Source organism: Scyliorhinus torazame, chromosome 7 (assembly GCF_047496885.1).
Source record: "Scyliorhinus torazame isolate Kashiwa2021f chromosome 7, sScyTor2.1, whole genome shotgun sequence".
In the NCBI taxonomy this organism is placed as follows: Eukaryota; Metazoa; Chordata; class Chondrichthyes; order Carcharhiniformes; family Scyliorhinidae; genus Scyliorhinus; species Scyliorhinus torazame.
In genome coordinates, this window is record NC_092713.1 from 2,362,950 (window position 1) to 2,388,487 (window position 25,538).

The 25,538-nt window shown below is 53.0% G+C and overlaps 1 protein-coding gene across 1 annotated transcript in view; it reads right to left on the minus strand.

The window, feature by feature from the left end:
* The window catches only part of col11a1a (collagen, type XI, alpha 1a), a 1,142,395-nt gene that overhangs the window by 586,481 nt on the left and 530,376 nt on the right, over positions 1-25,538 (minus strand). Inside the window, 2 exon segments of the mRNA XM_072510277.1 lie at positions 4,159-4,212; positions 8,389-8,442. Coding sequence (XP_072366378.1) covers positions 4,159-4,212; positions 8,389-8,442 — 108 coding nt within the window.

A 25,538-nucleotide genomic window follows, 5' to 3' on the forward strand; every position in this document is an offset into this window, starting at 1 on the left:
CCTTATCACCACTCGCTGTTTCCTGCCCATTAGCCAATTCTCTATCCTTCCAATATACTGCTCCCAACACCATGGGCCCTTATCTTATCACTTACCTTTTGTGAGGTACCTTGTTGAACGTCTTCTGGAATTCCAAATACAGCACATCTACTGTTTCCCCTCTATCCACCCTGGTTGAGACTTCCTCAAATACGCTAATAAATGAGTCAGACTCAATTTCCCTTTTATGAAGCCACGCTGACTCTGTTTGATTAGATTATGATTTTCCAAATGTGCTCCAATACTCCCTTAATCATTGTTTGGAACATTTTTCAACAACAGACGTTAGGCTATTCAGCCTGTAGTTATCTGCTTTTTTGCCTCCCTCCCTTTTTGAATTGAGGTGACACATTGGCAGTTTGGGAAAATTACAACCAATGTTGTTTATTTTTTCTCTTTATTAACTGTTTAATTCTCCTTTGCTGGATTCTGAATTTATTCCAGTCTTTGGGGCCTTCACTGACTGTCGCCTCCTTCTCTGCTTTTTCTTTCAACTTAATACTCTGCTTAACTTCCTTGGTTAGCAATGGCTGGTTCATCTCTTTCTTCGAATCTTTCCTCCTTACTGGGATATACTTTTGCTGAGAGTCATGTGTTACCTCCTTAAATGTCTGCCACAGCCTGTTTACTGTCTTTCCTGTTAATCTATCCACCCGGTCCACTTTAGCTAACTTTGTCCTCATTTCATTGTCATTCCCTTTATTTAAGTTAAACACAGTTGTTTCTGACCCAGTTTCTCACTCTCAAACTGAATATTAGACTCTGTCATGTTATGATCACTTCTGCCTAGAGGATCTTTTACTCTAAGGCCATTTATTAAATCTGCCTCATTACCCATTACCAGATACAAGCTAGTTTGTTCCCAAGTTGGCTCCATGACATATTGCTCGAGGAGCTTAACCCTAATTCACTCTATGAACCCGTTGTCACAGTTTGCCTTTCCAACTTGATTAACCCAATCAACATGAAGATTAAAGTCACCCATAATTATTGTTCTACCCTATATGAATAGGATGGGAATAGAAGGATACGGACCCAGGAAGTGTAGAAGATTGTAGTTTAGTCGGGCAGTATGGTCGGCACGGGCTTGGAGGGCCGAAGGGCCTGTTCCTGAGCTGTACATTTCTTTGTTCTTTGTTCTTTGTTCTATTTAAGTGCTCCTTCTATTTGTTGATTTATACCCTTTCCTCCAGCGTGGTTACTGTTTGGGGGTCTCTACACTGCTCCTAACAATGAATTCTTTCCCTTGCTGTTTTTTACCTCCACCCAAATGGACTCCACATCATCTGAGTCTAGATCGTCTCTCACAAATGTCCTCATTTCATCTCTTATTAACAGAGCTGCCCCACCACCATTTTCATCTCTCCTGTACTTCCAAAAGATCAAATATCCCTGAATGTTATGTTCCCAGTTTTAGAACATAGAACATAAGAACATAAGAACTAGGAGCAGGAGTCGGCCATCTGGCCCCTCGAGCCTGCTCCACCATTCAATGAGATCATGGCTGATCTTTTGTGGACTCAGCTCCACTTTCCGGCCCGAACACCATAACCCTTAATCCCTTTATTCTTCAAAAAACTATCTATCTTTATCTTAAAAGCATTTAATGAAGGAGCCTCTACTGCTTCACTGGGCAAGGAATTCCAGAGATTCACAACCCTTTGGGTGAAGAAGTTCCTCCTAAACTCAGTCCTAAATCTACTTCCCCTTATTTTGAGGCTATGCCCCCTAGTTCTGCTTTCACCCACCAGTGGAAACAACCTGCCCGCATCTATCCTATCTATTCCCTTCATAATCTTATATGTTTCTATAAGATCCCCCCTCATCCTTCTAAATTCCAACGAGTACAGTCCCAGTCTACTCAACCTCTCCTCGTAATCCAACCCCTTCAGTTCTGGGATTAACCTAGTGAATCTCCTCTGCACACCCTCCAGTGCCAGTACGTCCTTTCTCAAGTAAGGAGACCAAAACTGAACACAATACTCCAGGTATGGCCTCACTAACACCTTATACAATTGCAGCAGAACCTCCCTAGTCTTAAACTCCATCCCTCTAGCAATGAAGGGCAAAATTCCATTTGCCTTCTTACTCACCTGTTGCACCTGTAAACCAACTTTTTGCGACTCATGCACTAGCACACCCAGGTCTCTCTGCACAGCAGCATGTTTTAATATTTTATCATTTAAATAATAATCCCTTTTGCTGTTATTCCTACCAAAATGGATAACCTCACATTTGTCAACATTGTATTCCATCTGCCAGACCCTAGCCCATTCACTTAGCCTATCCAAATCCCTCTGCAGACTTCCAGTATCCTCTGCACTTTTTGCTTTACCACTTATCTTAGTGTCGTCTGCAAACGTGGACACATTGCCCTTGGTCCCCAACTCCAAATCATCAATGTAAATTGTGAACAGTTGTGGGCCCAACACTGATCCCTGAGGGACACCACTAGCTACTGATTGCCAACCAGAGAAACACCCATTAATCCCCACTCTTTGCTTTCTATTAATTAACCAATCCTCTATCCATGCTACTACTTTCCCCTTAATGCCATGCATCTTTATCTTATGCAACAACCTTTTGTGTGGCACCTTGTCAAAGGCTTTCTGGAAATCCAGATATACCACATCCATTGGCTCCCCGTTATCTACCGCACTGTTAATGTCCTCAAAAAATTCCACTAAATTAGTTAGGCACGACCTGCCCTTTATGAACCCATGCTGCGTCTGCCCAATGGGACAATTTCCATCCAGATGCCTCGCTATTTCTTCCTTGATGAGAGATTCCAGCATCTTTCCTACTACCGAAATTAAGCTCACTTGCCTATAATTACCCGCTTTCTGCCTACCTCCTTTTTTAAACAGTGGTGTCACGTTTGCTAATTTCCAATCCGCCGGGACCACCCCAGAGTCTAGTGAATTTTGATAAATTATCACTAGTGCATTTGCAATTTCCCTCGCCATCTCTTTTAGCACTCTGGGATGCATTCCATTAGGTCCAGGAGACTTGTCTACCTTTAGCCCCAATAGCTTGCCCATCACTACCTCCTTGGTGATAACAATCCTCACCTGTCATAGCCTCATTTCCATCAGTCACTGGCATGTTATTTGTGTCTTCCACTGTGAAGACCGACCCAAAAAACCTGTTCAGTTCCTCAGCCATTTCCTCATCTCCCATTATTAAATCTCCCTTCTCATCCTCTAAAGGACCAATATTTACCTTAGCCACTCTTTTTTGTTTTATGTATTTGTAGAAACTTTTACTATCTGTTTTTATATTCTGAGCAAGTTTACTCTCATAATCTATCTTACTCTTCTTTATAGCTTTTCTAGGAGCTTTCTGTTGCCCCCTAAAGATTTCCCAGTCCTCTGGTCTCCCACTGATCTTTGCTTTTGATCTCCTTGTAACCAATGGGCTTCTTCCGCCCCGCCCACCACAGGGACGGGCGAGAGGCGGACAATGGAGATCGCCATTGACCTCGGGCGGGATTCTCCGGTCGCCGGGCGGATATAGCCGGAGGATCCGGTCCCATATCTCCGTAATGACTGTGAGATCACATCCAATTACCTCGGTTTGTGGCGTCAGTTTCTCTATCTTGTTCTGAATACTTTGTGTATTAAGATACACCTTTTTACCATTTTTAATCATCCTTTTGTGCTGTGACCCGATTTGCTTCCCGCCCTCGATTACCTGTGAACTGGTTTTGTATTTTACTGTTCTGTCTTTCCTTACTGTCCTGTTTTTCTTTCCCTGTTCACCCGGTTAGTTCCCCCCCCCCGCCCCTCCCCGTCTGTCTGTGTGTGTGTGGAGGTTTGATTGTGTGTGTGTGTGTGTTCAATCTTTTCCTTCTGTACTTTGATCTAACGGAAGCTGTGAGCAATTTCTGCTCATCATTTATTGATTCTGAATTGATTGAAACCTCTTTCATCTTTTATAACCACAGAACCTTGATCATTTGTCGTGAAGCCGGAGTTTGTGGGTTAGGTGCCAAGTCTAATTAATCCCGGGAGAAGTTTTACTGATGGCAAATTGTCACATCCACCGGCAGTGGGATTGGGGTCATTGTCGATTGATTGGCTGAATAAACACTCCCATCCAATAATTAATCCACCTTACCCTCGCTCCTTTCTCTCCATTTGATCCAGGAAATCCTGGGAATCCTGTCGATCCCTGACAAGCAGAAGGAAACAGATGTGAAGACAAAGATTGCAACATTCGCCAGTCCAACAACGGGTTGATTATTTCTGTCTCAGCAGAATCCTTCCTTGGTCACAGTCATTTCATTTTTAAATTTACTCAGCTATATCATAAACCGACTCTCTTTTGTCAAATTCTAAATCACAGAACCTTTACAATGTAGGAGGTCATTCTGTCGCTCTGACAGAGCATTTCACCCAGTCCCACTCCCCTGCCTTATCACCGGAACCTGCAGATTCAGTCTTTCCCTTTTGAATGTCCCGATCAAACCTGTCTCCACCTCCTCTCAGAAAGTTTGTTCCAGATTCCAACCAGCCTCGAGGTGAAAAGAAATTCCCCACATCACTCTACTGCTTTCGCCCATCATTTTGAATCTATTCCCTCGAGAACCTGACATTCCCCTGAGTGGGGACAGTTTCTCGCTGTTTACTCTGTCCCTACACCCCTGGATTTTGAATACCTCGATTAAGTCTCCTCTCAGAATTCAATTCGTCAAATGAAAACAGACCCAAACTCTCCAATCTATCCACATAAACCCCAGCTGGGGGACTGAGCCCAGCTCTGGGCTCCACACTTTAGGGAGGATGTCGAGGCCTTGGAGAGGGTGCGGAGGAGATTTACTGTAATGGGAGCAGGGATGTGGGATTTCAGTTAATGTGGAGAGACTGGAGAAGCTGGGATTGTTCTCCTTGGAGCAGAGAAGGTTCAGAGGAGATTGAATCGAGGGGTTCAAAATCAGCAAGAGTTTTGATGGAGTAAATGAGGAGAAAATGTCTCCAGTGACAGGAGGGAGGGTAACCAGAGGGACACAGATTGGAGAGAATCGGGAAAAGAAGCAGAGGGGGAGATGAGGAGGATGTTTTTTACACAGCGAGTTGTTGTGAGGCAGAGGGGGAGATGAGGAGGATGTTTTTTACACAGCGAGTTGTTGTGAGGCAGGGGGGGAGATGAGGAGGATGTTTTTTACACAGCGAGTTGTTGTGAGGCAGAGGGGGAGATGAGGAGGATGTTTTTTACACAGCGAGTTGTTGTGAGGCAGAGGGGGAGATGAGGAGGATGTTTTTTACACAGCGAGTTGTTGTGAGGCAGAGGGGGAGATGAGGAGGATGTTTTTTACACAGCGAGTTGTTGTGAGGCAGAGGGGGAGATGAGGAGGATGTTTTTTACACAGCGAGTTGTTGTGAGGCAGAGGGGGAGATGGGGAGGATGTTTTTTACACAGCGAGTTGTTGTGAGGCAGAGGGGGAGATGAGGAGGATGTTTTTTACACAGCGAGTTGTTGTGAGGCAGAGGGGGAGATGAGGAGGATGTTTTTTACACAGCGAGTTGTTGTGAGGCAGAGGGGGAGATGAGGAAGATGTTTTTTACACAGCGAGTTGTTGTGAGGCAGAGGGGGAGATGAGGAGGATGTTTTTTACACAGCGAGTTGTTGTGAGGCAGAGGGGGAGATGAGGAGGATGTTTTTTACACAGCGAGTTGTTGTGAGGCAGAGGGGGAGATGAGGAAGATGTTTTTTACACAGCGAGTTGTTGTGAGGCAGAGGGGGAGATGAGGAGGATGTTTTTTACACAGCGAGTTGTTGTGAGGCAGAGGGGGAGATGAGGAGGATGTTTTTTACACAGCGAGTTGTTGTGAGGCAGAGGGGGAGATGAGGAGGATGTTTTTCACACAGCGAGTTGTTGTGAGGCAGAGGGGGAGATGAGGAGGATGTTTTTTACACAGCGAGTTGTTGTGAGGCAGAGGGGGAGATGAGGAGGATGTTTTTTACACAGCGAGTTGTTGTGAAGCAGAGGGGGAGATGAGGAGGATGTTTTTTACACAGCGAGTTGTTGTGAGGCAGAGGGGGAGATGAGGAGGATGTTTTTTACACAGCGAGTTGTTGTGAGGCAGAGGGGGAGATGAGGAGGATGTTTTTTACACAGCGAGTTGTTGTGAGGCAGAGGGGGAGATGAGGAGGATGTTTTTTACACAGCGAGTTGTTGTGAGGCAGAGGGGGAGATGAGGAGGATGTTTTTTACACAGCGAGTTGTTGTGAGGCAGAGGGGGAGATGAGGAGGATGTTTTTTACACAGCGAGTTGTTGTGAGGCAGAGGGGGAGATGAGGAGGATGTTTTTTACACAGCGAGTTGTTGTGAGGCAGAGGGGGAGATGAGGAGGATGTTTTTTACACAGCGAGTTGTTGTGAGGCAGAGGGGGAGATGAGGAGGATGTTTTTTACACAGCGAGTTGTTGTGAGGCAGAGGGGGAGATGAGGAGGATGTTTTTTACACAGCGAGTTGTTGTGAGGCAGAGGGGGAGATGGGGAGGATGTTTTTTACACAGCGAGTTGTTGTGAGGCAGAGGGGGAGATGAGGAGGATGTTTTTTACACAGCGAGTTGTTGTGAGGCAGAGGGGGAGATGAGGAGGATGTTTTTTACACAGCGAGTTGATGTGAGGCAGAGGGGGAGATGAGGAGGATGTTTTTTACACAGCGAGTTGTTGTGAGGCAGAGGGGGAGATGAGGAGGATGTTTTTTACACAGCGAGTTGTTGGGGTCTGGAAGGTGTTTCCTGAAAGGGCGGCGGAAGCAGATTCAACAATAACTTTCAAAAGGACATTGGGTAATATCTGAAAGGAGAAAACACGGAACATGGGGGAGACTGGGGGGAGTGGGAGTAATGGGATAATTCTCTCAAAGAGCCAGCACAGAGATGATGAGCTGAATGGTCTCATTCTGCAGACTATGATTCAATACAGCGACCAATCCCTGATGTTCTTTTGTCACGGTGAGCAATAAACCGCTTGAGTTAATATCTCTCCCATCCAATAAAACCTTAACAATGCTGCAGACATTTTCAGATCACTGCAAATTTACTACATTTATTGATCAGGATGGAACTGAAACACTTACCAGAGCATCAGAAATGCTGCCTGCATGTGGAGGATGAGCACATTATTAAATCACACGCAACCGGGGACTTTCTAAAATGGTACAATTTTGAAGGGGGTGGGAGCTGGGAGTTTGAATACACAAATCGAGACAGGTTCACATGCTCTTCGTAGAACGATACAGCACAGATGCAGCTAACTCAGCCCCATGACCACCTCTTGATTTCCCATCTCTCTCTGGCCCTGCCCCACTCCATCTCTATAATGTTGTTCAGCTGCACAACCCGATGACATGTCTGCCCTCCTCGAGTGCTCGACTCCTGAGAATCCGCCAGTGTGAATTGCTTCACTATCAGGGGCGATGCCTTCAGCTACCTGGAACTCGAGCACTGAAATTCCATCGCAAAATCTCCTTAAGGTGAGTCATAAAACATCTTGTTCACTTTCTAGAAGCAAGGAACCTCATCGTGTACAGACCTATGTTTCACACAGAAGCTTTTAAAAAGTAACCCATTTTCTCCAATGCTTCAATCAAAACACCAGTAGCAAACTCATGAAGGTGTCAATCATCAGCCTCTTTGAAGTTTCAAAAATCACAAACCCTTGAAACCACTTGCTGTCAATTAAACAATGTTTCCTCTCAGGTGCATGTTCTTGCTGCTCTCTGGAGGAAATTTTGATTGTTAGCTCTGGCTTTTTGATCTTTGAGGTCAATTTCACAATGTTTGTTGATACAAGAGAAGTGGTTTCAAGGATTTGTGATTTTTCAAACTCCAAAGGGCCTAGATGATTTTATTAGCTTGCAATCCAAACATTTTCTTTCAAGCATGGGAAAAAGTTATCAATGGAGTTCTTTTTTTTCCAAAGCATTTTTTTGGCACATGTGAACCATCGGCCCAAAGTCATTTGTTCCCCAAACCCGCTCCTTCACCACCCGTCATGTCTCCAATTACTCAGATGCTGGAGCCCAGAATGTGATTTTCTGGGAGAAATCTTGCTAATTTACAATGTCACTACCACATAGTGGCTGAAAGACATCTTTGCCACAATTAACCTCAATCGTTAAATTCTGGAATTCTCATTCACACAGTGAATTAATATTGAACAACCGGGAGGCCACATCGATGCATTGAGTGCTTCTGAATTCCATTGTATAATCTCTTCGTTAATTGGACAAAGATTTCACCGAAACAGCAGATCTCAGGGAAGATTACAAAGTTGCATCTTCCTGTTGCGGCTACAGAATGACAGAGAGCTTTGTCCGGAGAAAGGGTCACTTACCTTGGGACCTTGTCTCCCGGGATATCCAGGCAAACCTGGAACACCGAGCTTTCCCTGAAAAAGGACAAATATTTATCAGCAGCAGTACAGATCAGCGAGACCGTCGCAACAAACAAAATTATCCTGAATATTTAACTAAGCCGAGCAGCTGCTGTGCTTCTCAAAGTCACACGTCCCACGGGAATGTGAATCTGAAAACATAGGAGCAGCAAGAAGCCATTCAGTCCATCGCACCTGCCCCACCATTCGATCGGGTGACAGCTGGTCTACTTCATTATTCCCTCAACCCGCTGTAATTCTCTGATCCAACAAAACTCTGTCAATTCCAGTCATGAGAGTTCCAATTCTCTCCCATCTCTTCAGCAGCTTTTCGGAGAGCGGGTTCCTGATTTCCACTTGGTGTGAGGACGGACTTCCGGCTATCACCCTGACCGTCCGGGCTCTCATTTGCTGGGTATGGACCCGCCTGGACTCCCCGCGTCCCCTCCCCCCACAACCAACCCCCCACCAAGTTTATTTCTATCTGTCCAATAAAATGCTTTAATCGCCTTAACTCCCTCGATTACATCACCTTTTAACCTTCCACAGCTGAGCCAATCAGCAACTGTCCTCAATGTTTAACCCTTTATTCACGAATATGGCCCAGACTCTCCCCGCCACAGATACCCCAGGGAGCGAGGAGGCTGTTGGTCCCATTGAACTGATTCCACTGGACCAAATTCCGATCCCACACCTTTGCTCCGAATTCACAGCGGCAACTGCCCAGTTTTACTGCTGCCTATACATTCCATAGGTTGTGGTTAAACCAGATCGGGAACACAATGTATAGCTCTAGTCTCCATATTATAAAATACATATAGATGCACTGGAGAAGGTGGGATAAATTTTTGCACAGATGATATCAGAAAGTAACAGTTATAAATATCAACTGCTCGAGGAAAGAGAGGACTGAGGTTCTGTATAAAAACCGGAAATGTTGGAAATGCTCTGCAGGCCAGGCAGCTTCTGTGGAGATTGAGACAGAGATGATGGGCGCGATTTACCCACCAAGCTGAGCCGGGCACGGGAGGGCGGGAGAGCCCCGAACTGGGCTTCGCGTTGGGCGGGAAGCCTCGCAGGTGATATCTGACTCACGCTGCCCAGGTGTCATGTGCCATGTCTGCGAGGCCTCAACCAGGCCCCGATTAGGACTGGTTTCCACAGGTGCGCACCAGCTGTGATGACAGCTCGTGGGGTCTGGGAGGCCGTTAGAGCCCCCCCGGCTGGTCTGGGACAGGGCAGGGTAGTACCCTGCCCCTGGGGCAGTGTAGCCCCCTGGCACTCCCCCAGCATCCCTGTTTGATCAGTTAAGTGCTTTTTGTTAGTTTGCTGACTACTTTGAAGTCACTAAAGTGTGAAGGGAGATGAATGGAAAGCACTTAACTCTGTTTGATGTGGTCCAGGAGCTGTCAAACTTGAAGGGAGATAAAGGGAACAATGCTGACAGCTGGGTGTGTGTGGAAGCTGCCAATCACAGCCCAGTAAAATCAGTATCAAACAGGGGTCTCTCTTCTTGGGGGCACCCTGACAGGGTCTCTCTTCTGTGAGGGAGTCCGGGTATCTTTAATTAAGGAATATATAGTGGGGAGTGGGGGGAAATCGGATCACCCCTGTACTGGGGGAGATGGGGGCTGGGAAGGATGACTCAGAAAATCCCGTTTGGGGGGGGTGCTGAATTTTGTTGCTGGGACAACATCAGAGGAGCTGCGGGACCCTCACTATCGGGCAGCCAGGTCAAATAGCAGCCCAATGATTCCCGAGAGAATCCTTCGCAATCCGTGCCATGCAAAGGCACAGGATTGGGAATCGCTTCCTGAGTTATGCTCCCATTCTGATCCAGTGAAGAAAGAGGTGAATAACCTGATTGACTCTGGCAGGGTTTGTTCAAACGCCCAAACCCTCAGGTCAGACCTCTGGTGATTCACCCTCAGGTTGAGCAGCTGGCTGCTGTGAGGGGAAGGCAATGAGAACAGCAATTCCCAGCTGCCACACGTCGATGTTCTGCAGCTTCCTCTTCCTCCAATGAACTCTGTCCTTCCAGGGTCATCCTCTTCATGGTTCACACGAGGAGAGTGGATCAGAGCATCGCACGGAGTGAGCTACCGGAGGGGGGATCGTGCATCATTGTCACACCATCAATCCAGGTAACAAATCACATCTTCAGATGTGCGGCAGCCTGGCCCCCAGGTTCTCCGAGACAGACGCTGGCGGCTGCAGTTTTACTGTCTCTGTCTCGTGCTGTCGCTGACGGATGGGTAAACATCTCTCCAACAGGAAGCTCTTGTTTCCAGCAACAATCCATGGAGTTTGCGTGTTGGAGAGAAACGTTCCTGCAGGCGGGATGGGCAGAGGAGGAAAGAGTCCCGACAGCTGTCAGGATAGCGAGTGGTGAAGCTCACTGGGAGTCTGCCGATGCCCTGATCACCACATGGATATAACTGATGGTTCCCAGACCCCGGGGGAAAGTGGAAGGGAGGTGGGGTCACTACCCGCTATGTCTGCGAGGCAGCGGGGACCTGGATGATGATGGCTCGTGTAACCATTTGTGAGATGTCACCCAGATCTGTAGCTGCTCCCTGGGTACGGGAAATCCGCTGAGGATTCATCCAGACTGAGAGAGAACGGAATTCTTCATAGTTAGAAACACACCCATCGGCTGTACGCTCTGCGGACACTGCACCGACATCTGTGTGTGGGTGTGGTCAGTGTGTGGGTGTGGTCAGTGTGTGGGTGTGGTCAGTGTGTGGGTGTGGTCAGTGTGTGGGTGTGGTCAGTGTGTGGGTGTGGTCAGTGTGTGGGTGTGGTCAGTGTGTGGGTGTGGTCAGCGTGTGGGTGTGGTCAGTGTGTGGGTGTGGTCAGTGTGTGGGTGTGGTCAGTGTGTGGGTGTGGTCAGTGTGTGGGTGTGGTCAGTGTGTGGGTGTGGTCAGTGTGTGTGTGGTCAGCGTGGGTGTGGTCAGTGTGTGGGTGTGTCAGTGTGTGGGTGTGGTCAGTGTGTGGGTGTGGTCAGTGTGTGGGTGTGGTCAGTGTGTGTGTGGTCAGCGTGGGTGTGGTCAGTGTGTGGGTGTGTCAGTGTGTGGGTGTGGTCAGTGTGTGGGTGTGGTCAGTGTGTGGGTGTGGTCAGTGTGTGGGTGTGGTCAGTGTGTGGGTGTGGTCAGTGTGTGGGTGTGGTCAGTGTGTGGGTGTGGTCAGTGTGTGGGTGTGGTCAGTGTGTGGGTGTGGTCAGTGTGTGGGTGTGGTCAGTGTGTGGGTGTGGTCAGTGTGTGTGTGGTCAGCGTGGGTGTGGTCAGTGTGTGGGTGTGTCAGTGTGTGGGTGTGGTCAGTGTGTGGGTGTGGTCAGTGTGTGGGTGCGGTCAGTGTGTGGGTGTGTCAGTGTGTGGGTGTGGTCAGTGTGTGGGTGTGTCAGTGTGTGGGTGTGTCAGTGTGTGGGTGTGTCAGTGTGTGGGTGCGGTCAGTGTGTGGGTGTGTCAGTGTGTGGGTGTGTCAGTGTGTGGGTGCGGTCAGTGTGTGGGTGCGGTCAGTGTGTGGGTGTGTCAGTGTGAGGGTGTGTCAGTGTGTGGGTGTGTCAGTGTGTGGGTGCGGTCAGTGTGTGGGTGTGTCAGTGTGTGGGTGTGGTCAGTGTGTGGGTGTGTCAGTGTGTGGGTGCGGTCAGTGTGTGGGTGTGTCAGTGTGTGGGTGTGGTCAGTGTGTGGGTGTGTCAGTGTGTGGGTGGTCAGTGTGTGGGTGTGGTCAGTGTGTGGGTGTGTCAGTGTGTGGGTGTGGTCAGTGTGTGGGTGTGTCAGTGTGTGGGTGTGGTCAGTGTGTGGGTGTGGTCAGTGTGTGGGTGTGGTCAGTATGTGTGTGGTCAGTGTGTGGGTGTGGTCAGTGTGTGGGTGTGGTCAGTGTGTGGGTGTGGTCAGTGTGTGGGTGTGGTCAGTATGTGGGTGTGGTCAGTGTGTGGGTGTGGTCAGTATGTGGGTGTGGTCAGTGAGTGGGTGTGGTCAGTATGTGGGTGTGGTCAGTGTGTGGGTGTGGTCAGTGTGTGGGTGTGGTCAGTATGTGGGTGTGGTCAGTGTGTGTGTGTGGTCAGTGTGTGGGTGTGGTCAGTGTGTGGGTGTGGTCAGTGTGTGGGTGTGTCAGTGTGTGGGTGTGGTCAGTGTGTGTGTGTGGTCAGTGTGTGGGTGTGGTCAGTGTGTGGGTGTGGTCAGTGTGTGGGTGTGTCAGTGTGTGGGTGCGGTCAGTGTGTGGGTGTGTCAGTGTGTGGGTGTGGTCAGTGTGTGGGTGTGTCAGTGTGTGGGTGCGGTCAGTGTGTGGGTGTGTCAGTGTGTGGGTGTGGTCAGTGTGTGGGTGTGTCAGTGTGTGGGTGGTCAGTGTGTGGGTGTGGTCAGTGTGTGGGTGTGTCAGTGTGTGGGTGTGGTCAGTGTGTGGGTGTGTCAGTGTGTGGGTGTGGTCAGTGTGTGGGTGTGGTCAGTGTGTGGGTGTGGTCAGTATGTGTGTGGTCAGTGTGTGGGTGTGGTCAGTGTGTGGGTGTGGTCAGTGTGTGGGTGTGGTCAGTGTGTGGGTGTGGTCAGTATGTGGGTGTGGTCAGTGTGTGGGTGTGGTCAGTATGTGGGTGTGGTCAGTGAGTGGGTGTGGTCAGTATGTGGGTGTGGTCAGTGTGTGGGTGTGGTCAGTGTGTGGGTGTGGTCAGTATGTGGGTGTGGTCAGTGTGTGGGTGTGGTCAGTATGTGGGTGTGGTCAGTGTGTGGGTGTGGTCAGTATGTGGGTGTGGTCAGTGTGTGGGTGTGGTCAGTATGTGGGTGTGGTCAGTGTGTGGGTGTGGTCAGTGTGTGGGTGTGGTCAGTGTGTGGGTGTGGTCAGTGTGTGGGTGTGGTCAGTGTGTGTGTGTGTCAGTGTGTGGGTGCGGTCAGTGTGTGTGTGTGTCAGTGGGTGGGTGTGTCAGTGCATGGGTGTGGTCAGTGTGTGGCAGTGGTCAGTGTGTGGGTGTGGTCAGTGTGTGGGTGTGGTCAGTGTGTGGGTGTGGTCAGTGTGTGGGTGTGGTCAGTGTGTGGGTGTGGTCAGTGTGTGTGTGGTCAGCGTGGGTGTGGTCAGTGTGTGGGTGTGTCAGTGTGTGGGTGTGGTCAGTGTGTGGGTGTGGTCAGTGTGTGGGTGCGGTCAGTGTGTGGGTGTGTCAGTGTGTGGGTGTGGTCAGTGTGTGGGTGTGTCAGTGTGTGGGTGTGTCAGTGTGTGGGTGTGTCAGTGTGTGGGTGCGGTCAGTGTGTGGGTGTGGTCAGTGTGTGGGTGTGTCAGTGTGTGGGTGTGGTCAGTGTGTGTGTGTGGTCAGTGTGTGGGTGTGGTCAGTGTGTGGGTGTGGTCAGTGTGTGGGTGTGTCAGTGTGTGGGTGCGGTCAGTGTGTGGGTGTGTCAGTGTGTGGGTGTGGTCAGTGTGTGGGTGTGTCAGTGTGTGGGTGCGGTCAGTGTGTGGGTGTGTCAGTGTGTGGGTGTGGTCAGTGTGTGGGTGTGTCAGTGTGTGGGTGGTCAGTGTGTGGGTGTGGTCAGTGTGTGGGTGTGTCAGTGTGTGGGTGTGGTCAGTGTGTGGGTGTGTCAGTGTGTGGGTGTGGTCAGTGTGTGGGTGTGGTCAATGTGTGGGTGTGGTCAGTATGTGTGTGGTCAGTGTGTGGGTGTGGTCAGTGTGTGGGTGTGGTCAGTGTGTGGGTGTGGTCAGTGTGTGGGTGTGGTCAGTATGTGGGTGTGGTCAGTGTGTGGGTGTGGTCAGTATGTGGGTGTGGTCAGTGAGTGGGTGTGGTCAGTATGTGGGTGTGGTCAGTGTGTGGGTGTGGTCAGTGTGTGGGTGTGGTCAGTATGTGGGTGTGGTCAGTGTGTGGGTGTGGTCAGTATGTGGGTGTGGTCAGTGTGTGGGTGTGGTCAGTATGTGGGTGTGGTCAGTGTGTGGGTGTGGTCAGTATGTGGGTGTGGTCAGTGTGTGGGTGTGGTCAGTGTGTGGGTGTGGTCAGTGTGTGGGTGTGGTCAGTGTGTGGGTGTGGTCAGTGTGTGTGTGTGTCAGTGTGTGGGTGCGGTCAGTGTGTGTGTGTGTCAGTGGGTGGGTGTGTCAGTGCATGGGTGTGGTCAGTGTGTGGCAGTGGTCAGTGTGTGGGTGTGGTCAGTGTGTGGGTGTGGTCAGTGTGTGGGTGTGGTCAGTGTGTGGGTGTGGTCAGTGTGTGGGTGTGGTCAGTGTGTGTGTGGTCAGCGTGGGTGTGGTCAGTGTGTGGGTGTGTCAGTGTGTGGGTGTGGTCAGTGTGTGGGTGTGGTCAGTGTGTGGGTGCGGTCAGTGTGTGGGTGTGTCAGTGTGTGGGTGTGGTCAGTGTGTGGGTGTGTCAGTGTGTGGGTGTGTCAGTGTGTGGGTGTGTCAGTGTGTGGGTGCGGTCAGTGTGTGGGTGTGTCAGTGTGTGGGTGTGTCAGTGTGTGGGTGTGTCAGTGTGTGGGTGCGGTCAGTGTGTGGGTGCGGTCAGTGTGTGGGTGTGTCAGTGTGTGGGTGTGTCAGTGTGTGGGTGCGGTCAGTGTGTGGGTGTGTCAGTGTGTGGGTGTGGTCAGTGTGTGGGTGTGTCAGTGTGTGGGTGCGGTCAGTGTGTGGGTGTGTCAGTGTGTGTGTGGTCAGCGTGGGTGTGGTCAGTGTGTGGGTGTGTCAGTGTGTGGGTGTGGTCAGTGTGTGGGTGTGGTCAGTGTGTGGGTGTGGTCAGTGTGTGGGTGTGGTCAGTGTGTGGGTGTGGTCAGTGTGTGGGTGTGGTCAGTGTGTGGGTGTGGTCAGTGTGTGGGTGTGGTCAGTGTGTGTGTGGTCAGCGTGGGTGTGGTCAGTGTGTGGGTGTGTCAGTGTGTGGGTGTGGTCAGTGTGTGGGTGTGGTCAGTGTGTGGGTGCGGTCAGTGTGTGGGTGTGTCAGTGTGTGGGTGTGGTCAGTGTGTGGGTGTGTCAGTGTGTGGGTGTGTCAGTGTGTGGGTGTGTCAGTGTGTGGGTGCGGTCAGTGTGTGGGTGTGTCAGTGTGTGGGTGTGTCAGTGTGTGGGTGTGTCAGTGTGTGGGTGCGGTCAGTGTGTGGGTGCGGTCAGTGTGTGGGTGTGTCAGTGTGAGGGTGTGTCAGTGTGTGGGTGTGTCAGTGTGTGGGTGCGGTCAGTGTGTGGGTGTGTCAGTGTGTGGGTGTGGTCAGTGTGTGGGTGTGTCAGTGTGTGGGTGCGGTCAGTGTGTGGGTGTGTCAGTGTGTGGGTGTGGTCAGTGTGTGGGTGTGTCAGTGTGTGGGTGGTCAGTGTGTGGGTGTGGTCAGTGTGTGGGTGTGTCAGTGTGTGGGTGTGGTCAGTGTGTGGGTGTGGTCAGTGTGTGGGTGTGGTCAGTGTGTGGGTGTGGTCAGTATGTGTGTGGTCAGTGTGTGGGTGTGGTCAGTGTGTGGGTGTGGTCAGTGTGTGGGTGTGGTCAGTGTGTGGGTGTGGTCAGTATGTGGGTGTGGTCAGTGTGTGGGTGTGGTCAGTATGTGGGTGTGGTCAGTGAGTGGGTGTGGTCAGTATGTGGGTGTGGTCAGTGTGTGGGTGTGGTCAGTGTGTGGGTGTGGTCAGTATGTGGGTGTGGTCAGTGTGTGTGTGTGGTCAGTGTGTGGGTGTGGTCAGTGTGTGGGTGTGGTCAGTGTGTGGGTGTGTCAGTGTGTGGGTGTGGTCAGTGTGTGTGTGTGGTCAGTGTGTGGGTGTGGTCAGTGTGTGGGTGTGGTCAGTGTGTGGGTGTGTCAGTGTGTGGGTGCGGTCAGTGTGTGGGTGTGTCAGTGTGTGGGTGTGGTCAGTGTGTGGGTGTGTCAGTGTGTGGGTGCGGTCAGTGTGTGGGTGTGTCAGTGTGTGGGTGTGGTCAGTGTGTGGGTGTGTCAGTGTGTGGGTGGTCAGTGTGTGGGTGTGGTCAGTGTGTGGGTGTGTCAGTGTGTGGGTGTGGTCAGTGTGTGGGTGTGTCAGTGTGTGGGTGTGGTCAGTGTGTGGGTGTGGTCAGTGTGTGGGTGTGGTCAGTATGTGTGTGGTCAGTGTGTGGGTGTGGTCAGTGTGTGGGTGTGGTCAGTGTGTGGGTGTGGTCAGTGTGTGGGTGTGGTCAGTATGTGGGTGTGGTCAGTGTGTGGGTGTGGTCAGTATGTGGGTGTGGTCAGTGAGTGGGTGTGGTCAGTATGTGGGTGTGGTCAGTGTGTGGGTGTGGTCAGTGTGTGGGTGTGGTCAGTATGTGGGTGTGGTCAGTGTGTGGGTGTGGTCAGTATGTGGGTGTGGTCAGTGTGTGGGTGTGGTCAGTATGTGGGTGTGGTCAGTGTGTGGGTGTGGTCAGTATGTGGGTGTGGTCAGTGTGTGGGTGTGGTCAGTGTGTGGGTGTGGTCAGTGTGTGGGTGTGGTCAGTGTGTGGGTGTGGTCAGTGTGTGTGTGTGTCAGTGTGTGGGTGCGGTCAGTGTGTGTGTGTGTCAGTGGGTGGGTGTGTCAGTGCATGGGTGTGGTCAGTGTGTGGCAGTGGTCAGTGTGTGGGTGTGGTCAGTGTGTGGGTGTGGTCAGTGTGTGGGTGTGGTCAGTGTGTGGGTGTGGTCAGTGTGTGGGTGTGGTCAGTGTGTGTGTGGTCAGCGTGGGTGTGGTCAGTGTGTGGGTGTGTCAGTGTGTGGGTGTGGTCAGTGTGTGGGTGTGGTCAGTGTGTGGGTGCGGTCAGTGTGTGGGTGTGTCAGTGTGTGGGTGTGGTCAGTGTGTGGGTGTGTCAGTGTGTGGGTGTGTCAGTGTGTGGGTGTGTCAGTGTGTGGGTGCGGTCAGTGTGTGGGTGTGTCAGTGTGTGGGTGTGTCAGTGTGTGGGTGCGGTCAGTGTGTGGGTGCGGTCAGTGTGTGGGTGTGTCAGTGTGAGGGTGTGTCAGTGTGTGGGTGTGTCAGTGTGTGGGTGCGGTCAGTGTGTGGGTGTGTCAGTGTGTGGGTGTGGTCAGTGTGTGGGTGTGTCAGTGTGTGGGTGCGGTCAGTGTGTGGGTGTGTCAGTGTGTGGGTGTGGTCAGTGTGTGGGTGTGTCAGTGTGTGGGTGGTCAGTGTGTGGGTGTGGTCAGTGTGTGGGTGTGTCAGTGTGTGGGTGTGGTCAGTGTGTGGGTGTGTCAGTGTGTGGGTGTGGTCAGTGTGTGGGTGTGGTCAGTGTGTGGGTGTGGTCAGTATGTGTGTGGTCAGTGTGTGGGTGTGGTCAGTGTGTGGGTGTGGTCAGTGTGTGGGTGTGGTCAGTGTGTGGGTGTGGTCAGTATGTGGGTGTGGTCAGTGTGTGGGTGTGGTCAGTATGTGGGTGTGGTCAGTGAGTGGGTGTGGTCAGTATGTGGGTGTGGTCAGTGTGTGGGTGTGGTCAGTGTGTGGGTGTGGTCAGTATGTGGGTGTGGTCAGTGTGTGTGTGTGGTCAGTGTGTGGGTGTGGTCAGTGTGTGGGTGTGGTCAGTGTGTGGGTGTGTCAGTGTGTGGGTGTGGTCAGTGTGTGTGTGTGGTCAGTGTGTGGGTGTGGTCAGTGTGTGGGTGTGGTCAGTGTGTGGGTGTGTCAGTGTGTGGGTGCGGTCAGTGTGTGGGTGTGTCAGTGTGTGGGTGTGGTCAGTGTGTGGGTGTGTCAGTGTGTGGGTGCGGTCAGTGTGTGGGTGTGTCAGTGTGTGGGTGTGGTCAGTGTGTGGGTGTGTCAGTGTGTGGGTGGTCAGTGTGTGGGTGTGGTCAGTGTGTGGGTGTGTCAGTGTGTGGGTGTGGTCAGTGTGTGGGTGTGTCAGTGTGTGGGTGTGGTCAGTGTGTGGGTGTGGTCAGTGTGTGGGTGTGGTCAGTATGTGTGTGGTCAGTGTGTGGGTGTGGTCAGTGTGTGGGTGTGGTCAGTGTGTGGGTGTGGTCAGTGTGTGGGTGTGGTCAGTATGTGGGTGTGGTCAGTGTGTGGGTGTGGTCAGTATGTGGGTGTGGTCAGTGAGTGGGTGTGGTCAGTATGTGGGTGTGGTCAGTGTGTGGGTGTGGTCAGTGTGTGGGTGTGGTCAGTATGTGGGTGTGGTCAGTGTGTGGGTGTGGTCAGTATGTGGGTGTGGTCAGTGTGTGGGTGTGGTCAGTATGTGGGTGTGGTCAGTGTGTGGGTGTGGTCAGTATGTGGGTGTGGTCAGTGTGTGGGTGTGGTCAGTGTGTGGGTGTGGTCAGTGTGTGGGTGTGGTCAGTGTGTGGGTGTGGTCAGTGTGTGTGTGTGTCAGTGTGTGGGTGCGGTCAGTGTGTGTGTGTGTCAGTGGGTGGGTGTGTCAGTGCATGGGTGTGGTCAGTGTGTGGCAGTGGTCAGTGTGTGGGTGTGGTCAGTGTGTGGGTGCGGTCAGTGTGTGGGTGTGGTCAGTGTGTGGGTGTGGTCAGTGTGTGGGTGTGGTCAGTGTGTGTGTGTGTCAGTGGGTGGGTGTGTCAGTGTGTGTGTGGTCAGTGTGTGGGTGTGGTCAGTGTGTGGGTGTGTCAGTGTGTGGGAGTGGTCAGTGTGTGGGTGTGGTCAGTGTGTGGGTGCGGTCAGTGTGTGGGTGTGGTCAGTGTGTGGGTGTGGTCAGTGTGTGGGTGTGGTCAGTGTGTGGGTGTGGTCAGTGTCTGGGTGTGGTCAGTGTGTGGGTGTGGTCAGTGTGTGGGTGTGGTCAGTGTGTGGGTGTGGTCAGTGTGTGGGTGTGGTCATTCTGGGTGTGGTCAGTGTGTGGGTGTGGTCAGTGAGTGGGTGTGGTCATTGTGGGTGTGGTCAGTGTGTGGGTGTGGTCAGTGAGTGGGTGTGGTCATTGTGGGTGTGGTCAGTGTGTGGGTGTGGTCAGTGTGTGGGTGTGGTCAGTGTGTGGGTGTGGTCAGTGTGTGGGTGTGGTCAGTGTGTGGGTGTGGTCAGTGTGTGGGTGTGGTCAGTGTGTGTGTGGTCAGCGTGGGTGTGGTCAGTGTGTGGGTGTGTCAGTGTGTGGGTGTGGTCAGTGTGTGGGTGTGGTCAGTGTGTGGGTGTGGTCAGTGTGTGGGTGTGGTCAGTGTGTGGGTGTGGTCAGTGTGTGGGTGTGGTCAGTGTGTGGGTGTGGTCAGTGTGTGGGTGTGGTCAGTGTGTGGGTGTGGTCAGTGTGTGTGTGGTCAGCGTGGGTGTGGTCAGTGTGTGGGTGTGTCAGTGTGTGGGTGTGGTCAGTGTGTGGGTGTGGTCAGTGTGTGGGTGCGGTCAGTGTGTGGGTGTGTCAGTGTGTGGGTGTGGTCAGTGTGTGGGTGTGTCAGTGTGTGGGTGTGTCAGTGTGTGGGTGTGTCAGTGTGTGGGTGCGGTCAGTGTGTGGGTGTGTCAGTGTGTGGGTGTGTCAGTGTGTGGGTGCGGTCAGTGTGTGGGTGCGGTCAGTGTGTGGGTGTGTCAGTGTGAGGGTGTGTCAGTGTGTGGGTGTGTCAGTGTGTGGGTGCGGTCAGTGTGTGGGTGTGTCAGTGTGTGGGTGTGGTCAGTGTGTGGGTGTGTCAGTGTGTGGGTGCGGTCAGTGTGTGGGTGTGTCAGTGTGTGGGTGTGGTCAGTGTGTGGGTGTGTCAGTGTGTGGGTGGTCAGTGTGTGGGTGTGGTCAGTGTGTGGGTGTGTCAGTGTGTGGGTGTGGTCAGTGTGTGGGTGTGTCAGTGTGTGGGTGTGGTCAGTGTGTGGGTGTGGTCAGTGTGTGGGTGTGGTCAGTATGTGTGTGGTCAGTGTGTGGGTGTGGTCAGTGTGTGGGTGTGGTCAGTGTGTGGGTGTGGTCAGTGTGTGGGTGTGGTCAGTATGTGGGTGTGGTCAGTGTGTGGGTGTGGTCAGTATGTGGGTGTGGTCAGTGAGTGGGTGTGGTCAGTATGTGGGTGTGGTCAGTGTGTGGGTGTGGTCAGTGTGTGGGTGTGGTCAGTATGTGGGTGTGGTCAGTGTGTGTGTGTGGTCAGTGTGTGGGTGTGGTCAGTGTGTGGGTGTGGTCAGTGTGTGGGTGTGTCAGTGTGTGGGTGTGGTCAGTGTGTGTGTGTGGTCAGTGTGTGGGTGTGGTCAGTGTGTGGGTGTGGTCAGTGTGTGGGTGTGTCAGTGTGTGGGTGCGGTCAGTGTGTGGGTGTGTCAGTGTGTGGGTGTGGTCAGTGTGTGGGTGTGTCAGTGTGTGGGTGCGGTCAGTGTGTGGGTGTGTCAGTGTGTGGGTGTGGTCAGTGTGTGGGTGTGTCAGTGTGTGGGTGGTCAGTGTGTGGGTGTGGTCAGTGTGTGGGTGTGTCAGTGTGTGGGTGTGGTCAGTGTGTGGGTGTGTCAGTGTGTGGGTGTGGTCAGTGTGTGGGTGTGGTCAGTGTGTGGGTGTGGTCAGTATGTGTGTGGTCAGTGTGTGGGTGTGGTCAGTGTGTGGGTGTGGTCAGTGTGTGGGTGTGGTCAGTGTGTGGGTGTGGTCAGTATGTGGGTGTGGTCAGTGTGTGGGTGTGGTCAGTATGTGGGTGTGGTCAGTGAGTGGGTGTGGTCAGTATGTGGGTGTGGTCAGTGTGTGGGTGTGGTCAGTGTGTGGGTGTGGTCAGTATGTGGGTGTGGTCAGTGTGTGGGTGTGGTCAGTATGTGGGTGTGGTCAGTGTGTGGGTGTGGTCAGTATGTGGGTGTGGTCAGTGTGTGGGTGTGGTCAGTATGTGGGTGTGGTCAGTGTGTGGGTGTGGTCAGTGTGTGGGTGTGGTCAGTGTGTGGGTGTGGTCAGTGTGTGGGTGTGGTCAGTGTGTGTGTGTGTCAGTGTGTGGGTGCGGTCAGTGTGTGTGTGTGTCAGTGGGTGGGTGTGTCAGTGCATGGGTGTGGTCAGTGTGTGGCAGTGGTCAGTGTGTGGGTGTGGTCAGTGTGTGGGTGTGGTCAGTGTGTGGGTGTGGTCAGTGTGTGGGTGTGGTCAGTGTGTGGGTGTGGTCAGTGTGTGTGTGGTCAGCGTGGGTGTGGTCAGTGTGTGGGTGTGTCAGTGTGTGGGTGTGGTCAGTGTGTGGGTGTGGTCAGTGTGTGGGTGCGGTCAGTGTGTGGGTGTGTCAGTGTGTGGGTGTGGTCAGTGTGTGGGTGTGTCAGTGTGTGGGTGTGTCAGTGTGTGGGTGTGTCAGTGTGTGGGTGCGGTCAGTGTGTGGGTGTGTCAGTGTGTGGGTGTGTCAGTGTGTGGGTGTGTCAGTGTGTGGGTGCGGTCAGTGTGTGGGTGCGGTCAGTGTGTGGGTGTGTCAGTGTGAGGGTGTGTCAGTGTGTGGGTGTGTCAGTGTGTGGGTGCGGTCAGTGTGTGGGTGTGTCAGTGTGTGGGTGTGGTCAGTGTGTGGGTGTGTCAGTGTGTGGGTGCGGTCAGTGTGTGGGTGTGTCAGTGTGTGTGTGGTCAGCGTGGGTGTGGTCAGTGTGTGGGTGTGTCAGTGTGTGGGTGTGGTCAGTGTGTGGGTGTGGTCAGTGTGTGGGTGTGGTCAGTGTGTGGGTGTGGTCAGTGTGTGGGTGTGGTCAGTGTGTGGGTGTGGTCAGTGTGTGTGTGGTCAGCGTGGGTGTGGTCAGTGTGTGGGTGTGTCAGTGTGTGGGTGTGGTCAGTGTGTGGGTGTGGTCAGTGTGTGGGTGCGGTCAGTGTGTGGGTGTGTCAGTGTGTGGGTGTGGTCAGTGTGTGGGTGTGTCAGTGTGTGGGTGTGTCAGTGTGTGGGTGTGTCAGTGTGTGGGTGCGGTCAGTGTGTGGGTGTGTCAGTGTGTGGGTGTGTCAGTGTGTGGGTGTGTCAGTGTGTGGGTGCGGTCAGTGTGTGGGTGCGGTCAGTGTGTGGGTGTGTCAGTGTGAGGGTGTGTCAGTGTGTGGGTGTGTCAGTGTGTGGGTGCGGTCAGTGTGTGGGTGTGTCAGTGTGTGGGTGTGGTCAGTGTGTGGGTGTGTCAGTGTGTGGGTGCGGTCAGTGTGTGGGTGTGTCAGTGTGTGGGTGTGGTCAGTGTGTGGGTGTGTCAGTGTGTGGGTGGTCAGTGTGTGGGTGTGGTCAGTGTGTGGGTGTGTCAGTGTGTGCGTGTGGTCAGTGTGTGGGTGTGGTCAGTGTGTGGGTGTGGTCAGTGTGTGGGTGTGGTCAGTATGTGTGTGGTCAGTGTGTGGGTGTGGTCAGTGTGTGGGTGTGGTCAGTGTGTGGGTGTGGTCAGTGTGTGGGTGTGGTCAGTATGTGGGTGTGGTCAGTGTGTGGGTGTGGTCAGTATGTGGGTGTGGTCAGTGAGTGGGTGTGGTCAGTATGTGGGTGTGGTCAGTGTGTGGGTGTGGTCAGTGTGTGGGTGTGGTCAGTATGTGGGTGTGGTCAGTGTGTGTGTGTGGTCAGTGTGTGGGTGTGGTCAGTGTGTGGGTGTGGTCAGTGTGTGGGTGTGTCAGTGTGTGGGTGTGGTCAGTGTGTGTGTGTGGTCAGTGTGTGGGTGTGGTCAGTGTGTGGGTGTGGTCAGTGTGTGGGTGTGTCAGTGTGTGGGTGCGGTCAGTGTGTGGGTGTGTCAGTGTGTGGGTGTGGTCAGTGTGTGGGTGTGTCAGTGTGTGGGTGCGGTCAGTGTGTGGGTGTGTCAGTGTGTGGGTGTGGTCAGTGTGTGGGTGTGTCAGTGTGTGGGTGGTCAGTGTGTGGGTGTGGTCAGTGTGTGGGTGTGTCAGTGTGTGGGTGTGGTCAGTGTGTGGGTGTGTCAGTGTGTGGGTGTGGTCAGTGTGTGGGTGTGGTCAGTGTGTGGGTGTGGTCAGTATGTGTGTGGTCAGTGTGTGGGTGTGGTCAGTGTGTGGGTGTGGTCAGTGTGTGGGTGTGGTCAGTGTGTGGGTGTGGTCAGTATGTGGGTGTGGTCAGTGTGTGGGTGTGGTCAGTATGTGGGTGTGGTCAGTGAGTGGGTGTGGTCAGTATGTGGGTGTGGTCAGTGTGTGGGTGTGGTCAGTGTGTGGGTGTGGTCAGTATGTGGGTGTGGTCAGTGTGTGGGTGTGGTCAGTATGTGGGTGTGGTCAGTGTGTGGGTGTGGTCAGTATGTGGGTGTGGTCAGTGTGTGGGTGTGGTCAGTATGTGGGTGTGGTCAGTGTGTGGGTGTGGTCAGTGTGTGGGTGTGGTCAGTGTGTGGGTGTGGTCAGTGTGTGGGTGTGGTCAGTGTGTGTGTGTGTCAGTGTGTGGGTGCGGTCAGTGTGTGTGTGTGTCAGTGGGTGGGTGTGTCAGTGCATGGGTGTGGTCAGTGTGTGGCAGTGGTCAGTGTGTGGGTGTGGTCAGTGTGTGGGTGTGGTCAGTGTGTGGGTGTGGTCAGTGTGTGGGTGTGGTCAGTGTGTGGGTGTGGTCAGTGTGTGTGTGGTCAGCGTGGGTGTGGTCAGTGTGTGGGTGTGTCAGTGTGTGGGTGTGGTCAGTGTGTGGGTGTGGTCAGTGTGTGGGTGCGGTCAGTGTGTGGGTGTGTCAGTGTGTGGGTGTGGTCAGTGTGTGGGTGTGTCAGTGTGTGGGTGTGTCAGTGTGTGGGTGTGTCAGTGTGTGGGTGCGGTCAGTGTGTGGGTGTGTCAGTGTGTGGGTGTGTCAGTGTGTGGGTGTGTCAGTGTGTGGGTGCGGTCAGTGTGTGGGTGCGGTCAGTGTGTGGGTGTGTCAGTGTGAGGGTGTGTCAGTGTGTGGGTGTGTCAGTGTGTGGGTGCGGTCAGTGTGTGGGTGTGTCAGTGTGTGGGTGTGGTCAGTGTGTGGGTGTGTCAGTGTGTGGGTGCGGTCAGTGTGTGGGTGTGTCAGTGTGTGGGTGTGGTCAGTGTGTGGGTGTGTCAGTGTGTGGGTGGTCAGTGTGTGGGTGTGGTCAGTGTGTGGGTGTGTCAGTGTGTGGGTGTGGTCAGTGTGTGGGTGTGTCAGTGTGTGGGTGTGGTCAGTGTGTGGGTGTGGTCAGTGTGTGGGTGTGGTCAGTATGTGTGTGGTCAGTGTGTGGGTGTGGTCAGTGTGTGGGTGTGGTCAGTGTGTGGGTGTGGTCAGTGTGTGGGTGTGGTCAGTATGTGGGTGTGGTCAGTGTGTGGGTGTGGTCAGTATGTGGGTGTGGTCAGTGAGTGGGTGTGGTCAGTATGTGGGTGTGGTCAGTGTGTGGGTGTGGTCAGTGTGTGGGTGTGGTCAGTATGTGGGTGTGGTCAGTGTGTGTGTGTGGTCAGTGTGTGGGTGTGGTCAGTGTGTGGGTGTGGTCAGTGTGTGGGTGTGTCAGTGTGTGGGTGTGGTCAGTGTGTGTGTGTGGTCAGTGTGTGGGTGTGGTCAGTGTGTGGGTGTGGTCAGTGTGTGGGTGTGTCAGTGTGTGGGTGCGGTCAGTGTGTGGGTGTGTCAGTGTGTGGGTGTGGTCAGTGTGTGGGTGTGTCAGTGTGTGGGTGCGGTCAGTGTGTGGGTGTGTCAGTGTGTGGGTGTGGTCAGTGTGTGGGTGTGTCAGTGTGTGGGTGGTCAGTGTGTGGGTGTGGTCAGTGTGTGGGTGTGTCAGTGTGTGGGTGTGGTCAGTGTGTGGGTGTGTCAGTGTGTGGGTGTGGTCAGTGTGTGGGTGTGGTCAGTGTGTGGGTGTGGTCAGTATGTGTGTGGTCAGTGTGTGGGTGTGGTCAGTGTGTGGGTGTGGTCAGTGTGTGGGTGTGGTCAGTGTGTGGGTGTGGTCAGTATGTGGGTGTGGTCAGTGTGTGGGTGTGGTCAGTATGTGGGTGTGGTCAGTGAGTGGGTGTGGTCAGTATGTGGGTGTGGTCAGTGTGTGGGTGTGGTCAGTGTGTGGGTGTGGTCAGTATGTGGGTGTGGTCAGTGTGTGGGTGTGGTCAGTATGTGGGTGTGGTCAGTGTGTGGGTGTGGTCAGTATGTGGGTGTGGTCAGTGTGTGGGTGTGGTCAGTATGTGGGTGTGGTCAGTGTGTGGGTGTGGTCAGTGTGTGGGTGTGGTCAGTGTGTGGGTGTGGTCAGTGTGTGGGTGTGGTCAGTGTGTGTGTGTGTCAGTGTGTGGGTGCGGTCAGTGTGTGTGTGTGTCAGTGGGTGGGTGTGTCAGTGCATGGGTGTGGTCAGTGTGTGGCAGTGGTCAGTGTGTGGGTGTGGTCAGTGTGTGGGTGCGGTCAGTGTGTGGGTGTGGTCAGTGTGTGGGTGTGGTCAGTGTGTGGGTGTGGTCAGTGTGTGTGTGTGTCAGTGGGTGGGTGTGTCAGTGTGTGTGTGGTCAGTGTGTGGGTGTGGTCAGTGTGTGGGTGTGTCAGTGTGTGGGAGTGGTCAGTGTGTGGGTGTGGTCAGTGTGTGGGTGCGGTCAGTGTGTGGGTGTGGTCAGT